At 39.1% G+C, this 18029-nt stretch overlaps 1 protein-coding gene across 3 annotated transcripts in view; it reads left to right on the top strand.

Moving 5' to 3' along the window:
• UTP4 (UTP4 small subunit processome component) overlaps nucleotides 1-18029 on the top strand; it is a 36113-nt gene that overhangs the window by 1799 nt on the left and 16285 nt on the right. The window contains exons 2-6 of one of the 3 annotated variants that reach the window (XM_007198187.2): nucleotides 251-357; nucleotides 2417-2608; nucleotides 7960-8044; nucleotides 9685-9774; nucleotides 12771-12982. In XM_007198187.2, coding sequence (XP_007198249.2) covers nucleotides 251-357; nucleotides 2417-2608; nucleotides 7960-8044; nucleotides 9685-9774; nucleotides 12771-12982 — 686 coding nt within the window. Of the gene's footprint in view, nucleotides 1-196; nucleotides 358-2416; nucleotides 2609-7959; nucleotides 8045-9684; nucleotides 9775-12770; nucleotides 12983-18029 lie in introns of all 3 variants that reach the window. The other 2 variants (XM_007198186.3, XM_007198188.2) reach the window with 2 other exon arrangements.

The following is an 18029-nucleotide window of genomic DNA, read 5'->3' as shown; positions in this document are numbered from 1 at the left end:
TTCCATCCCTGGTTGGGGAACTAAGATCCCACATTCCGCCCGGCGCGGCTCCCTCCAAAAAAAGAGTGAAAAAAAATAGAAATGAACCTCGATAAGATATAGTTGGAGTGTTCCACCTAGAATAGTGGTAATAAGAAACATGAGGTGTGACATGCTGCTGTTTAACAATGATTCTTTTCTCCGCCCCCCCCCCCAGGAATGGGTGAATTTAAGGTCCATCGAGTACGTTTCTTTAATTATGTTCCATCAGGGATCCGCTGTGTGGCTTACAATAACCAGTCAAACAGATTGGCTGTTTCACGAACAGATGGCACTGTGGAAATTTATAATTTGTCAGCAAACTACTTTCAGGAGAAAGTAAGTCATTTGGGAGCCTGATTTGGTGTTTTTGATGTTAATTTTTTTCTTAAGTTCAATTCTGCCAAATCGTCTTATGTTTTTTGTATTCAAAGAGATCAAAAGAAAGTAACTCTCCCCCACTCTCTCCGGAGTTGTTTAGAACCACATAACAAATATGCGATCTCTTGTCTGACCGATGCACTTAGAGTTTTGATCTGTGTGATGTTGGTTAGAAAGATCCTACCTAGGAATCTTACCTAGGAATGCTCACTGTCATTTGGAAACTGAGGTTTGCTAGATCTGTTGGGCACAATAAGAAGGGAAATTGTCAAGACCATTGCTTCTTATCAGTCTCTGCACCAGTGTAACTTTGGTAAAGTGGCATTTCCTGCTATAAGTGTCAGTTCCCATTTCATTGTCAATTCAGAAAAAATGAGACATTTTAATATCAAACATTTTGGTGATGTGATATTAGGAAGATGGATTCCTAAGTTCATCTGTCTGAGAGAAGGTAGATTTATATGCCTTATGTTTGGGAGTAAAGATTTTAAATTAGGTAAAGTACTGTTTGGGTGTATGCAAAGGGCTGTTACAGCAGCATATTTTTCAAAGGCGGTGATTACTGATTTCAAGTGCAACAAAATAATTCAGTTCACATCTATTGAGTGCCTTACATGCCCTAAGCACCATGATATAAATGAATAGAAGGAAAAATGAATGAATGCAGTGCCCAGCAGCTTAGTACTTGGAATTTAGGCACTCTGTAAGTGTTTCTAAATGACTGAGTGGCAAGTATTAGGCATTAAGATGAATGTCAGAGGCCCTACCTTCAAGGAGTTCAAAATCCAGCGGGGGGAAGACGAGTATACAGTTTCCCAACAGTGTGGCAAATTTTATGATAGACCTAAGCAGAGGCATAGAATCTTAGTGGAGAGGTGCCTTACTCTGATGAGGTGGGTTTAGGATTCCTGGAAAGAGATGACTTACTGAGCTGATCCCTGAAGCACTAATAGGAGTTAAGAAATTGCTAGTCACCACAAATGGGTCACATTCCGTAGAATGAAAAACGTGCTGTGGTACATGCTTGTTGCATACTGTGATTTTTCTTGTCATTTATGATAATTGTAATTATATAATAGTTCATATATATTTGTTTAATGTCTTCTTCCCTGCTGAACTTCAAATTTTATGAAAACAAGGACCTTGTCAGTGATATTCATGGCTGTTCTTTACCTAGTACCTCTTATTTTCCTCTCCCATCTGTTTTCTTTTTTTTTTTTTTTTGAACAATTAATTCAGTCTAGTCTTCCACTTTCTCCATGTTCCCTTCGCTGCTATTGAAGATTGCTTAGCTCTGGTGATCACTCTCAGAACAAGAAAACATTATATTTCTTAGAGTGAAGAGTAGTGCCTAGGAGTAAGGAGACCCACATTCTCTTCATGTCGTTGACTTTGGCCCTTTGGGCAAGCCACTTAATTAACGAATATTTTGCCTTTTCAAGTTCAGATAGGAAAAATTATACCTCCTCATTCCCTTTTGTATCAAGCAGATATAAGAATAAAATTCCTTGATAGTATGAATGCTTCTTGAGTGCTAAGAAAACACTTAGAAATCTGAGACTTGAATGAAAAGCTGGAGTGAGCTGCCTTCGTTTATTTTAATTTTTTAAACAGCTTTTAATTGGTGAAATTGACACAATAAGCAACATGTATTCAAAGTGTATGTATTGATAACTTTTGACATGTATACACCTTTGAAATTATCACTCAATCAAGGTAATCGTGATGATTTTTAAAAATTAGATACATCAGATACAAACTGGATTCTCTGAAACTTTATTGTCTGAAAAGGTTTTGCAGAGCAAGTCCTAGTAAAAGAAACAAAACCAACTGTATAAGTAACTAAAATGTGAACCTGAAAAAAATGAAAATATCAGTAACATGATCTTCAGACTAACAAACCCCACACTAGTTATTTCTAGAGAAGCATTTTGATTTTCCCTTTTTTGCCTGTGACCACTCAGTGCTAGTAGCTGATGAATTCGTGGTGGGTTGAAAAGTTATGGTGTTTCTGTAGTTTTTCCCAGGTCATGAGTCTCGGGCTACGGAAGCTCTGTGCTGGGCAAACGGACAGCGACTGTTTAGTGCTGGACTTAATGGAGAGATTATTGAGTATGATTTGCAGGCGTTAAACATCAAGTATGCTATGGATGCCTTTGGAGGACCCATTTGGAGCATGGCTGCCAGCCCCAGTGGCTCTCAACTTTTGGTCAGTAAGCAACTACTGGTAATTCAAACCAAGATTTCTCTTGTGCCCACTTAAACTTGCTTCCCTATGTTCATAGGAAGGTGAAATTATATTATAGCATGTAGCAACTCCAGTCTAAGCTAGATTCCAGCAACTAAGCAAGCAAGTGTATCTGGATTCCAATACGAGATACAAGATTGGGGTTCTTATTGGGGATTTAAAAATCCCTTGTCCTTTGGCACTCTTTCTGCTGCTACTTTGGACCTTGTTGATTCATTTATGAAACCATAGGTTTCAGTTTGGTTCTGCATTTCCCAAACTGTGTTCTTTGGAATTGAGAGATGTAGAAACTGTTTTTTGTTTTGTTGTGCCTTGTGTTTTATGATAAATTTTGTTTCAGAAATACAGCATACTAAATCCTTCTGTAGATTCACAACACACATAAGTATATCAGAACTTCTGATAGGTCCTTCTACAAGTCAACTTGTGGAACCATGTTTTTCCAGTGTTTCTCAAAAAATTTTTGAGCACAGACTTAAGACTTCCCCCCAGCAGAGGGCAGACAGCAGAAGCAAGAAGAACTACAGCCTGCACCTGTGGAACAAAAACCACATTCACAGAAAGAGACAAGATGAAAAGGCAGAGGGCTATGTACCAGATGAAGGAACAAGATAAAACCCCAGAAAAACAACTAAATGAAGTGGAGATAGGCAACCTTCCAGAAAAAGAATTCAGAATAATGATAGTGAAGATGATCCAGGACCTCGGAAAAAGAATGGAGGCAAAGATCGAGAAGATGCAAGAAATGTTTAACAAAGACCTAGAAGAATTAAAGAACAAACAAACAGAGATGAACAATACAATAACTGAAATGAAAACTACACTAGAAGGAATCAATAGCAGAATAACTGAGGCAGAAGAACGGATAAGTGACCTGGAAGACAGAATGGTGGAATTCACTGCTGCGGAACAGAATAAAGAAAAAAGGATGAAAAGAAATGAAGACAGACTGAGAGACCTCTGGGACAACATTAAACGCAACAACATTTGCATTATAGGGGTCCCAGCAGGAGAAGAGAGAGAGAAAGGACCAGAGAAAATATTTGAAGAGATTATAGTCAAAAACTTCCCTAACATGGGAAAAGAGATAGCCACCCAAGTCCAGGAAGCACAGAGAGTCCCATACAAGATAAACCCAAGGAGAAACACACCAAGACACATAGTAATCAAATTGGCCAACATTAAAGACAAAGAAAGAAGATATAACAATTATAAATATATATGCACCCAACATAGGAGCATCTCAATACATAAGGCAACTGCTAACAGCTATAAAAGAGGAAATCGAGAGTAACACAATAATAGTGGGGGGACTTTAACACCTCACTTACACCAATGGACAGATCATCCAAAATGAAAATAAATAAGGAAACAGAAGCTTTAAATGACACAATAGACCAGATAGATTTAATGGATATTTATAGGACATTCCATCCAAAAACAGCAGATTACACTTTCTTCTCAAGTGCACATGGAACATTCTCCAGGATAGATCACATCTTGGGTCACAAATCTAGCCTCAGTAAATTTAAGAAAATTGAAATCATATCAAGCGTCTTTTCTGACCACAACACTATGAGATTAGAAATGAATTACAGGGAAAAAAACGTAAAAAACACAAGCATATGGAGGCTAAACAATATGTTACTAAATAACCAAGAGGTCACTGAAGAAATCAAAGAGGAAATCAAAAAATACCTAGAGGCAAATGACAATGAAAACACGACGATCCAAAACCTATGGGATGCAGCAAAAGCAGTTCTAAGAGGGAAGTTTATAGCTATACAAGCCTACCTCAAGAAACAAGAAAAATCTCAAATAAAAAATCTAACCTTACACCTAAAGGAACTAGAGAAAGAACAAACAAAACCCAAAGTTAGCAGAAGGAAAGAAATCATAAAGATCAGAGCAGAAATAAATGAAATAGAAACAAAACAATAGCAAAGATCAATAAAACTAAAAGCTGGTTCTTTGAGAAGATAAACAAAATTAATAAACCATTAGCCAGACTCATCAAGAAAAAGAGGGAGAGGACTCAAATCAATAAAATTAGAAATGAAAAAGGAGAAGTTACAACAGACACCGCAGAAATACAAAGCATCCTAAGAGACTACTACAAGCAACTCTATGCCAATAAAATGGACAACCTGGAAGAAATGGACACATTTTTAGAAAGGCATAACCTTCCAAGACTGAACCAGGAAGAAATAGAAAATATGAACAGACCAATCACAAGTAATGAAATTGAAACTGTGATTAAAAATCTTCCAACAAACAAAAGACCAGGACCATATGGCTTCACAGGTGAATTCTATCAAACATTTAGAGAAGAGCTAACACCCATCCTTCTCAAACTCTTCCAGAAAATTGCAGAGGAAGGAACACTCCCAAACTCATTCTATGAGGCCACCATCACCCTGATACCAAAACCAGACAAAGATACTACAAAAAAAGAAAATTACAGACCAATATCACTGATGAATATAGATGCAAAAATCCTCAACAAAATACTAGCAAACAGAATCCAACAACATTAAACACATTAAACACATTAAAAGGATCATACACCATGATCAAGTGGGATTTATCCCAAGGATGCAAGGATTCTTCAATATACGCAAATCAATCAATGTGATACACCGTATTAACAAACTGAAGAGTAAAAACCATATGATCATCTCAATAGATGCAGAAAAAGCTTTTGACAAAATTCAACACCCATTTATGATAAAAACTCTCCAGAAAGTGGGAATAGAGGGAACCTACCTCAACATAATAAAGGCCATCTACGACAAACCCACAGCTAACATCATTCTCAATGGTGAAAAACTGAAAGCATTTCCTCTAAGATCAGGAACAAGACAAGGATGTCCCCTCTCACCACTATTATTCAACATAGTTTTGCAAATCCTAGCCTCGGCAATCAGAGAAGAAAAAGAAATAAAAGGAATACAAATTGGAAAAGAAGAAGTAAAACTGTCACTGCTTGCAGATGACATGATACTACACCTAGAGAATCCTAAAGATGCCACCAGAAAACTACTAGAGCTAATCAATGAATTTGGTGAAGTTGCCGGATACAAAATTAATGCACAGAAATCTCTTGCATTCCTATACACTAATGATGAAAAATTTGAAAGAGAAATTATGGAAACACTCCCATTTACCATTGCAACAAAAAGAATAAAATACCTAGGAATAAACCTACCTAGGGAGACAAAAGACCTCTATGCAGAAAACTATAAGACACTGATGAAAGAAATTAAAGATGATACCAACAGATGGAGAGATACACTATGTTCCTGGATTGGAAGAATCAATATTGTGAAAATGACTATACTACCCAAAGCAATCTACAGATTCAGTGCAATCCCTATTGAATTACCAATGGCATTTTTTACGGAACTAGAACAAAAAAATCTTAAAATTTGTGTGGAGACACAAAAGACCCTGAATAGCCAAAGCAGTCTTGAGGGAAAAAAACAGAGCTGGAGGAATCAGACTCCCTGACTTCAGACTATACTATAAAGCTACAGTAATCTAGACAATATGGTAATGGCACAAAAACAGAAACATAGATCAATGGAACAAGATAGAAAGCCCAGAGATAAACCCACGCACCTGTGGTCAACTAATCTATGACAAAGGAGGCAAGGATATACAATGGAGAGACAGTCTCTTCAATAAGTGGTGCTGGGAAAACTGGACAGCTACATGTAAAAGAATGAAATTAGAACACTCCCTAACACCATACACAAAAATAAACTCAAAATGGATTAGAGACCTGTATGTAAGACTGGACACTATAAAACTCTTAAAGGAAAACATAGGAAGAACACTCTTTGACATAAATCACAGCAAGTTCTTTTTTTTTTTTTTTTTTTTTAATTTTATTTATTTATTTATGGCTGTGTTGGGTCTTCGTTTCTGTGCGAGGGCTTTCTCTAGTTGCGGCAAGTGGGGGCCACTCTTCATCGCGGTGCACGGGCCTCTCACTATCATGGCCTCTCTTGTTGCGGAGCACAGGCTCCAGACAAGCAGGCTCAGTAATTGTGGCTCACGGGCCCAGTCGCTCCGCGGCATGTGGGATCTTCCCAGACCAGGGCTTGAACCCGTGTCCCCTGCATTGGCAGGCGGATTCTCAAGCACTGCGCCACCAGGGAAGCCCAGCAAGTTCTTTTTTGATCCACCTCCTAGAGTAATGGAAATAAAAACAAAAATAAACAAATGGGACCTAATGAAACTTAAAAGCTTTTGCACAGCAAAGGAAACCATAAACAAGATGAAAAGACAACCCTCAGAATGGGAGAAAATATTTGCAAACAAATCAACGGACAAAGGATTAATCTCCAAAATATATAAACAGCTCATGCAGCTCAATGTTAAAAAAATAAACAACCCAATCCCAAAATGGGCAGAAGACCTAAATAGACATTTCTCCAAAGAAGGCATACAGATGGCCAAGAAGCACATGGAAAGCTGCTCAACATCACTAATTATTAGAGAAATGCCAATCAGAACTACAATGAGGTATCACCTCACACCAGTTAGAATGGGCATCATCAGAAAATCTACAAACAACAAATTCTGGAGAGGGTGTGGAGAGGGAACCCTCTTGCACTGTTGGTGGGAATGTAAATTGATACAGCCACTATGGAGAACAGTATGGAGGTTCCTTAAAAAAGTAAAAATAGAATTACCATATGATCCAGCAATCCCACTACTGGGCATATAGCCAGAGAAAACCATAATTCAAAAAGACACATGCACCCCAATGTTTATTGCAGCACTATTTACAATAGCCAGGTCATGGAAGCAACCTAAATGTCCATCGACAGACAAATGGATAAAGAAGATGTGGTACATATATACAATGGAAAGACTTCCCGCCCCCCATTCTTACCATTAGACTGGGTACTTTCAGAGTTTTAGTTTTCTGTGATGGGTTTATGATTTTTTTAAAATTTGTACTATTTTGTAATATCTTGACGTATCTCCATTTAGGTGACACAGTTAATGGGTCTTTTATTTAGGCCGTGGGTGTCTAGCAGAGACATCCTGTGAAATCCTATTTCTCCTCCATGTCCTATTCAGGAATTGGGCCCCTAATTGGCCTGCTTTCTGGCTAGGACATGAAGACTGCCAGGAACACACTACCAGTTTCTTGCTACCAGTACTTTTTCCCTCTCACAAACTATTTTTCTCTTTCAGAACAAGTGTTAGCTTGAAGGAGGAAATGTATATATTTGTAAATATATATATTTAGTTCTACAAAATGCTTTCTTTATTTTCTACCCCCTTTTCCATAATAGGTTGGCTGCGAAGATGGATCTGTGAAACTATTTCAGATCACCCCAGACAAAATCCAGTTTGAAAGAAATTTTGATCGTCAGAAAAGTAAGGGTTATTTGTGGTGGGGCAGTGAGTAGTCTTAACAAGAAGTTATATTTCTGTGCCACTGGGGATGGGATATTTTCCCATGGGTCCAGGTAATATTTTATCTATATGCTAACTTTCTGTGAGTGCAGCGTATGTGCTAGGTGCTATCCTTAGCTCAGGTCCTCTCCGTTGTGTAGCATAGCTATGATTGCCTGGTTAAGTAATAATACAGGAAACTAACAATCCAAAATAGGAAAGCGAGTGTTTCTGTGTAAATCAGTTTGTTAGTTCTCACTTATTTTTGTGGAGTTTTAACAAATGTGCATAAAGTCTCAAAACTCAGATTTTTCTTTAGGAGCTGTGGTTCTCAGTTCTACTGGTACATTCAAGTTGAATGGGGGAATTTTAGAAACAATTGCCCCTGTTCCACCTGGACTGACTGACACTGACATCCAGAACAGAGGCTGGCAAACTATTTCTGTGAAGACACCAGCTAGTAAATATTGTAGGCTTTGCAGGCCATATAAGTCTCTGCCAACTCTTGTCATTATAGCACCACAGTCGCCCTAGATAATACTTAACAAATGCGCATGGTTGTGCTCTGGTAAAACTTCATTTACAAAAACAGGTGGTGACCCCGATTTGGCCTTTGGGCCATAGTTTGCTGACTCCTTTTCTATTATCCACTTTTTTTTTTAACATCTTTATTGGAATATAATTGCTTTACAATGGTGTGTTAGTTTCTGTTTTATAACAAAGTGAATCTGCTATACATATACATATATCCCCATATCTCCTCCCTCTTGCGTCTCCCTCCCACCCTCCCTATCCCACCCCTGACTCCTTTTCTAGAGAGTAGTGTCTGATGTGTTCTCTGTATCCAATAGTAATATTTATCCTCTGCTAATCAGATCCCTGTATTGTTTGTTTTTAATATCTCCTGGGTGTTCTTTTTTTAATTACAAAGGTGATATAATGCTTGGTAAAAATGTCATGCATTTAGCCAAGTGTGAAAGAGAAAATAAGTGTCTCATTTCACTCTGTAGGCAACATTTTGGAACTAATCTAGACTTTTTTGTATATTCAGATAGACAAATACATTCACAGGAGTGCTTGCACTTGTTTTTCAGCTTATTTTTTCATTTGATGTATCACAGACATCTTTCTGTGTCAGTCATGCCAGTCTGCATGGCATTTCATTTTATGGTGTTCCATAATTTATTTAACCAAACTCCTATTGATGGATATTAATTTTGTTTTTACTACTATAGCCAGTGCTGTAATGAACATTCTTATATACACTTGGGCATTCCTGTAAATATTTCTTTTTGTTAAATTCCCAGTGCAATTACCATGCCAAATTTGCACGTTTAAATTTTGTTAGGTTACTACCAGATCACCTTCAAAAGGTTGTGCTTATCTATACTCCCATCAACCATTTATCCATTATTAAAAGTAAGTATCAAATATGTCATCGTGGGTCCCAGGGCAAAGTTGTCCCTCACCTGTTATAAAACAATCCTTTGCAAGAGTGCAGTAAATGAGCTTTAAGACTATAGAATGCTAGCCCTGTAGATCTTTGTGGAAGGAGAACTCAGTTACCCTTTGCTGTATATTTATGTGTATGTCACTTTCTCTTTTGTTGTACAACTCCCAAGGTCGAATCCTGAGCCTCAGCTGGCATCCCGCTGGTACCCACATTGCAGCTGGCTCCATAGACTACATTAGTGTGTTTGATGTCAAATCAGGTGACTGTTTTTCTCAGTTCATTTGGGGTGTGGGTCTTGTTTGTCAGAGTCACATTTCTGGGTTTCCAGAAGCTTGTGACCTTATGCTTTCATGAACCTTCTGAGATGCCACCATGAATTTCACTTCTTTGTTGGATTACTACTGCTGCTTTTAGGGGAATCTTGGTTCTTCAATGGAATACAGTATTTTTCATCATAAGAATTCACACTAAAATTTGCCCTCAACCGGTGAGACATTTACTATGAGCAATCAGTAGAATACCTATTTATATATACCAATTCTTTTTAAGAGTGGGTGTCTGTATTTAAGGAACATAAGATCTTGGTAACATAGTTGGTGAGACTTGAGATCAGAAAGATAGAGAACAACGTGCTTCCTCTGTCCTTGGCCTAGAGAATTGGCTGATGGATTCCTTCAGTGAGGAGACTGACTTCAACTTGTTAGGTGGCTGTGTCTGTACTCCCCGCTAAGATGAGAGGAAACACAGGGCAGGCATGTCGCCTTTTTCTTTTTCCTTAGTGCTTGAGCAAGTTTTTTATTATCAGTTATATATGCATATAGTCAAAGAATTCCTTAAGTCTTGTTACAAAAAAGCAGCAGTCCCGCTATATCCCTTCTCCCACTCCTCAAAGGCAGCCACCTGCAACTCTTAGCTAATTCTTTTGGTATTTATCTTTATGCTATACATAGTACGCTTAAAATGCTTTATTTTATTTTTTTCAGTTTTAGCCCATTATTTATTGACTTCCAGTATTTAACCCTCTTTCTCTGCCCTTTGCCACATGTAGCAATATTTCCTCCTGATCCTCCCAGTATGGTTATGTTCTAACTTTGTTCAGATTAGCAGTTGATGTTTTTATTTTTAGACTATATAGATACAACTTGCATAGTAAATTTCTTTTCCTTTCCTGTATGCTTTTTGTTAATGCTGAGTGTCTGTCTCTGTCTCTCTTTTGTGTGTGTGTGTGTGTGTGTGTGTGTGTGTGATTGAGATAGATATATATATATATATATATATAGATATATATATATATATATCTATATATATATATATGTATATCTCACTAATTCATCTCCACATTCTTCCAGTTGTATGATTTAGGCTCAGCTACATCTGGGTTTTTTTTCCTGTTTTTTGTTTGTTGGTTTGTTTGTTTTGGCCACGCTGCGCAGCTTGCGGGATCTTAGTTCCCCCACCAGGAATTGAACCTGGGCCCCTGCAGTGAAAGCGCCAAGTCCTAACCACTGGATCGCCAGGGAATTCCCACATCTGGTTTTCTTTCTATCACTTTTATCTCCTTGAAGGATTCTCTCCCAGAGCCTTCTGCCCTGCTCCAGCTTAGTGGAGCCAGTTTCTGGGCCTACTGCACAACTCTGAGATCTTGAACTTTGGTTTTTCAACCATTCTGGAGATCCCCTTTGCTTTTTTCTCCAGTAGAGTTCCCTGTTGCCAAGTCATTCACTTTCTTAGTTGATCACTTTGTTTGATGGATCCTGAGAAAGGGTTTCTGAGAAAGAATTCTAGGTTGGAAATTATTTTTCCATAGAATTTTGAAGCCGTGGTTCCATTGTCGTCCAGCTTCTAGTATTGTTATGGACTCTGATGCCTTTCTGAGGGTAGATCCTTTACGTGGGTTTTTGTGGTTGGTTTTTCCTGGGAGCTTTTAAGATCTTCCCTTTATCTTTACTGTTCTGAAATGTAATAATTATGTTTCTTGTGTGGATCTGTTAACATCAATTGTATTGGACAACTTGGTAGGTTCCTTTAATCCAAAAACCCATGTTTTTCATTTCTGAGGAAAATTCTTATAATTATTTTGTAAAGGAGTTTCTCTCCATTTTCTCCTTTCTGGAATTTTATTACTGGAATGTTGGCTCTTCTAATTTTCTTTCTTTCTTTTTCTCTTTTTCCCCCTTGTTATTTTTCATCTCTAACTTCTTACTCTGCTTCCTGGGAGAGTTTGTCATTTTTATCTTTCAGTCCTTTTATTGAGGTTCTCATTTCTGCCATTCATTTCCAGAGTTCTTTTTTGTTTCCTGAATGTTCTTTTTTACAGCATTCTCTTTTTGTTTCATTATACAGTATACTAACTCTTCTCCAAGACTATTCATGGTAATGTTTGTGAAGTGTTCTTCGCCCTGGCTTTTTCCCACCTTGTTGTTTAGTTTTTTCTGGTCGTATGTTGGGCCTCTGCCTTTCACCTTGAGGCTTTCCTCCCATGTCTGGAGGTTCCTCTCATCACCGCACGAGTGGCGCTGATCACATCTGAGCTTCATTGAGGAGTGGTCTGGCTGGACTGTTAGTTTGGGGATGCTCTCAAGACAGGCTCTGTAGATCTTTTCTCTTGGGCTGGTCATATTTCTCAGAAATGTTTTTTGTTCTCCTGCCTGGTGATAACAAGCCCAGCCATCAGCATTCTAAGAAGAAAGCTGGTGTTCTCAATACAGAGTTGTAACATTTCACTTAATCTGTGTTCCGTGCGTCACCTCTGTTTCCAGACTATCTGGAGTCACCAGTTGCTGAGTCTTCTGAGGATTCCATGGTATAAATCAGGTGGTTTCTTGGCTTTTCCTACTGCTGATTTGGACTAAGTTTTAGGGTTCTGCTAAGTCAGTTACTACTCCGTGTCTGCTTTCCAGTTCCCCAAATTTTGGCACTATTGTCTTCTCTCCCTTTCTCATGGGGATTTGGAGGGGAGCAGAGTGTAATGTGCGTGTGCAGTTGGCTGCTTTTCAGTGAAGCCTCAAATGTCTCGTTTCCATTTCACCTCCCCACCAAAAATTCCTTTTGTCTGCACCCCCCCCCCCACCGCTGCCCTTCTTCTTCAGGGAACCATTTTGGTGTTCCAAAACTGAGTTCACCATAACCACTATTTACTGGCTCTCTGTGGTCTGTGCTCAGGCAGCTGACTTACCAGATGCCTACCACAGGCAGCTTCTGAAGACTGAGGAGAAATAAGTGCCATTCACGTGCGGGCTTTGCTTTCTTTTTCAGGGAGCGCTATTCATAAGATGCTTGTGGATAGGCAGTACATGGGTGTGTCTAAGCGGAAGTGTATCGTATGGGGCGTGGCCTTCCTGTCCGATGGCACCGTCATAAGCGCGGACTCTGCCGGGAAGGTGCAGTTCTGGGACTCAGCTACCGGGACGCTTGTGAAGAATCATCTCATCGCAGATGCTGACGTGCAGTCCATTGCCGTATCTGATGTGAGTGTAGCCCCTGTCTGAGCAGTTCCTGTGCGCCCTGGGCATGAGTAGAGAAGGCCGTGTCAGTGGTGTGCCACAGACACCGTTCGTTCCCTAATCCTGAGTGTGGCAGTGGAGGAAGACTGAGGTTAGGACGACGCATCTGAAAACCCACACGATTTTCCTGAACACTTACTCTCCAACAGTTAGTTAGAGAATATTCTCTGAACGATTAGTTAGCAGAGAGGTTTTCTTCAGACACTCCCTGTCCCCAGTTAACCCCGTCTGATTGTAGATAGGGCACAAGTACTCTAGAAGAATCTTGAGAAGTGCTATTTCCTCTCTCTGCCTGACTGCTCTGCTTCCTATCTTGGAACATTAGAAGGTAATTTTATAGGGATTTCAAAAATACTGATTTTTCTCCTATTTGTATAGGAGTTAAAGCAGATTTGTATTGAACATGTGTGCCTCTTGCCATCTTGTAACATGAATTCTTAATCAGAAACCTTTGGCTATTTTAGCAGTGAGGCACAGGAAGTGATTTTGAGGTTTTTTTTTTTTTTTTTTTTAATGTTTATTGGAGTATAGTTGATTTACAATGTTGTGTTAGTTTCTGCTGTACAACAAAGTGAATCAGTTATACATACACATATATCCATTCTTTTTTAGATTCTTTTCCCATATAAGTCATTACAGAGTATTGAGTAGAGTTCCCTATGCTATACACTAGGTCCTTATTAGTTATCTGTTTTATATATAGTAGTGTGTTTACGTCAATCCCAATCTCCCAATTTATCATCCCCACCCCCGCTTCTCTCCCCACCCCGTAACCGTAAATTTGTTTTCTACATCTGCGACTTCGTTTCTGTTTTGTAAATAAGTTCATTTGTACCATCTTTTTAGATTCCACATGTAAGCGATATTATATGATATTTGTCTCTCTGTCTGAGCTTTGAGGTTTGTTGACTAGATCTGTTATCTTTACGTAATTAGTTTGAGTGTTATTTTCTTACTTAAGTGTGTCTAGTGTAGAGATCACTCCTGCTTGCTTTTCTTGCCTGTAGAATGTTCCTATCCCATTTCCACAGTTTTTCGATGAGAACAATTTGTTAGTGCTAAAGCCCTATAAAACATGGAGATGTCACATATAAACTATAATTGAAGTCAAGGTTTAAATGAATGGGAGGAATTCTCCTTTTAAGATAGAGTTTTGATCCAAAGTGGTTGTAATTATTAGACAGTAAGACTTAATTATTAAATTTAGTACTATTTAAAGTATAATTATTTAAGGATTATGCACCTGTTCAAAGACCAAAGAAGATGTATATTTATTACTATGGAACAATTTCCAGGATATATTGGTAAGGGGAAAAAGCAGAACAGTATTACAGTGTATAATATAGTATATAATAGTGTATTAAGGAAAGGTAGAGCAGATTTATATATTAGATATTTATATATGAGATATTCTAGGACTTCCCTGGCGGTCCAGTGGTTAAGACTCAGAGCTTCCATTGCAGGGGACGTGGGTTCAATCCCTGGTCAAGGAACTAAGATCCTGCATGCTGAGCGGCATGGCTAAAAAAAAAGAGAAAAGAAAAGAAACATATTCTATGTGTATACAGTTTTGCTAGTATATACATAGAATATCTCTGGAAATATTGAAAATGCAAATAATGACAGTTTCTGGAAGAAAGTTTTTGGGGGGTAGGTGGAAGACAGGTGTAACTTGTACTGTGTACCACTTTATACTGTCTGATCTTCTACCTTGTGCCTATATTACTCTATTGCATTAAGTCTTTTTTTAAAATTTAATTAATTTATTTATTTTTGGCTGTGTTGGGTCTTCATTTCTGTGCGAGGGCTTTCTCCAGTTGCGGCAAGCGGGGGCCACTCTTCATCGCGGTGCGCGGGCCTCTCACTATTGCGGCCTCTCTTGTTGCGGAGCACAGGCTCCAGACGCGCAGGCTCAGTAGTTGTGGCTCACGGGCCTAGTTGCTCCGCGGCATGTGGGATCTTCCCAGACCAGGGCTCGAACCCGTGTCCCCTGCATTGGCAGGCAGATTCTCAACCACTGCGCCACCAGGGAAGCCCATCTATTGCATTAAGTCTTAGATACAAATGATTGTAACGTCATAATTTTGTTATCATGGGAAAGAAGAAATACTTTTATTAAACTATGAGAGTGGTTTTTTAAATGTAAAATTCATATTTTATAAGCACGTAATATAAGCTTTTATAATATAAACTGACACAATGCTTTTTTAAACATAAAATTTATATTTTACTTATTGAAGAGCTTCTTGAGACTTAAACAGAAATTTTTTGTTATATCACTCTTACGCGTATATAAAAAGGAAAGTATGTGTGAAATAAAATGATTAGGGTATTCCTAGAACTTCTTCACGTTCAGAGTTGGACTCTGAATCACTTGAACTCAGTTATTGGGGTCCATGTTTCTCACACATGCCTCCCAGCCATCCACAGTGTTGGTAGAAGATGCTCCAATATAGTCCCAAGATTTTCTTTTAGGCTTTTGACAACTGTTCTGCAAGTTGTTTTTGTTTTGTTTTGTTTTGTTTAATTATTATTTGGCTGCATCGGGTCTTAGTTGCTGCGTGTGGGATCTTCATCATGGCCTGCGGGATCTTTCCTTGTGGCGCGTGGGATCTTTCCTTGCAGCACACAGGCTCTTCATTGTGGCGTGCAGGCTTCTCTAGTTGTGGTGCGGGCTTCTCTCTAGTTGTGGCGCGTGGGCTCTGTTGCCCCGTGGCATGTGAGATCTTAGTTCCCCAACCAGGGATCAAACCATGTCCCCTGCATTGGAAGGTGGATTCGTAACCACTGGACCACGAGGGAAATCCGTATTCTGCAAGTTTTGATGTTCATTCTTTATCTGAAGATGTCACATAACACAGGTTAACAGATATAAATATTTTGATTTCAGAGATGTTAAGATGTGGGAAAATGTGTGCCTGAGAATCAAGGGATTGTGGTACTTTTTTTTTTTTCAATTGAAACATGCAATTGTACAAATTCCAGTCCTCAAAAATACTTATCACAAACTCTGGAGTTGGGCAGACTTGGGTTTGAATCCCAGTCATACCACTTAATAGCTACACGTGTCTTCCTTGGGCAAGTTGCTTCTTTCTAAGTCTCAGTTTCTTCCTCCGTGAGAATAAGGAGGTTAGTAATACATGCTGCATGGCGTCTGAGGAAAGATTAAATGGGTTGTGCTTGTAAAGTGCTAAGTAGAGTGTCTGGCACAGCGAGTGTGCTATTGCCATTTTCACATCTCTTTTGACACCAGTCCTAATTTCAAGGCTTTTCTCCATACTCTCTTGCCAGAACAGATGGTTATATTTGGATTTCTTTTCAGTGGTTTCTCATTGACTAAAGAGTGAATTGTGGCAAACACCCAGTCCTTTGATCTTCTTAGAAGCCTTTCACCTCCATCAAGTAGGCAAGTACTGATTCCTTCAGGGAGTTGTAGGGAAAATTTGCCTTCATTTAGAGGTCAGTCCTGAGATTTTTTGTTCCGTGTGAAGCAGTCACTCTTTGATTAAGTTAGTGTGTGTGTGTGCGCGTGCGTGCACTTGTGCGCCCCCCCCCCAGGTCTGATTTTCCCTTGCTTCATTCCTGTTGCACCCCAAGAGAGCCCTTTTCTTTTGTTTGCTTTTCAGTTCTTTTATGATTCCACCTCAGGGAAAGAGAATGTGGAGTGATAGGCCTCCCTTCCCAGTTCTTCTCTGTAGGTAGTACTTTGAGCAAACAGCCACTTGAACTGTTTAGTGGAGGTGATGGAGAGAGCGTGTGAATTCCTAAGCGGCTCAGTATTTCCACTTTTGCCTTAGGCTAATGGTTTTCAAATAGTATCCTTAGAGGAGGTGAGGGAGAGGCCTGTGCCCGGAGCAAAGGCTTTGGCGGCAGATACACGTCTGTAAACTGACAGACAGATAAACTCTTGAAATTACAGTTTCCTTATCTGTGTAAAGGGCTATTAAATGATGATAGGGGGGAAAAAGGGTAACATCATAACTCATCCAAACATGAAATGGAAGTATGTCAGAGATTTTCTGTAACTCATTAACTAATGAGGGAACCAGTAAGTTACAAGCAGTTGTAAGGGAGAAATCAAAGAACACAGTTATGTAAGGCCATCAGGAATGCTGAAATGATTTACAAATTGTTGCAGGACTCAGTGTCCACAGGACAATCATCAGCTGCATTCTACCAAGCAAAATTCTTTTGCATCTCTATGCAAGAGAATCTTTTGCATCACTCTCAGTGTTTTTACAATTTATGGAGTTGTAAAGTAGCTCTAGGACAATCAAAGGGCTCACCAGACAAGGACACCAGTACTTGTTATGCTCATTTCAGTCTTTTATAGTTTCTCCTGATAGGACAGATGATACTTAACCTTGCAGGTTATTGAAGGATTAGAGATGATATGACATACAACGTTCCTAGCACAGTCAGTGTGTAGTTGATGGCAGCTACATGCTCACATGTGTTCAGACATCTCACTTTTCTTGACTGGCTCACCTACTCTTTACACTGTTTGATTGGTTAACTACTGATCCAGGTTTCTGATTTTTCTCACTACCCTATCAAGCCTCCTGTTTTGTTTTCTTACTCAAAGTTATGTGCATTTTTAAAAACGAGTTAAAATGAAAATGGTTTTGAGATTATAGAGGAATTTTAAAAAGTAGCTGTAGATACAGTAAGACCTTGTAAAACTAACAGAAATCCTCGTGCTCAACATGCTGACAAGAGAGAGCCTTAAACTGGGGACCAGGGAACCTGCATCTTTGTGATATTGATCAGGCCACTAACCCTCCTCAGCCCACCCTCTCTTCATCTCTAAGAAGAGGACAGTGAATTTTAGGGTTTTCTAAGCTTCAGTCTTTTGACTGCCAGTTTTTCGACCCCTCCCCTTTCCCCAATATTGTTGCTATTCTAATGAGGTCTGGTTTGCATTATATGAAAGCACGCTAACAGTTTGAAGTACTTACTGTTAATTTTGTCAGTAGGGGGCGCTTTGTTACCTATGCACGAACTTGCTCCC

Source organism: Balaenoptera acutorostrata, chromosome 19, assembly GCF_949987535.1.
Source record: "Balaenoptera acutorostrata chromosome 19, mBalAcu1.1, whole genome shotgun sequence".
Lineage (NCBI taxonomy): Eukaryota > Metazoa > Chordata > Mammalia > Artiodactyla > Balaenopteridae > Balaenoptera > Balaenoptera acutorostrata.
This window is presented reverse-complemented; position numbering and strand designations above follow the sequence as displayed.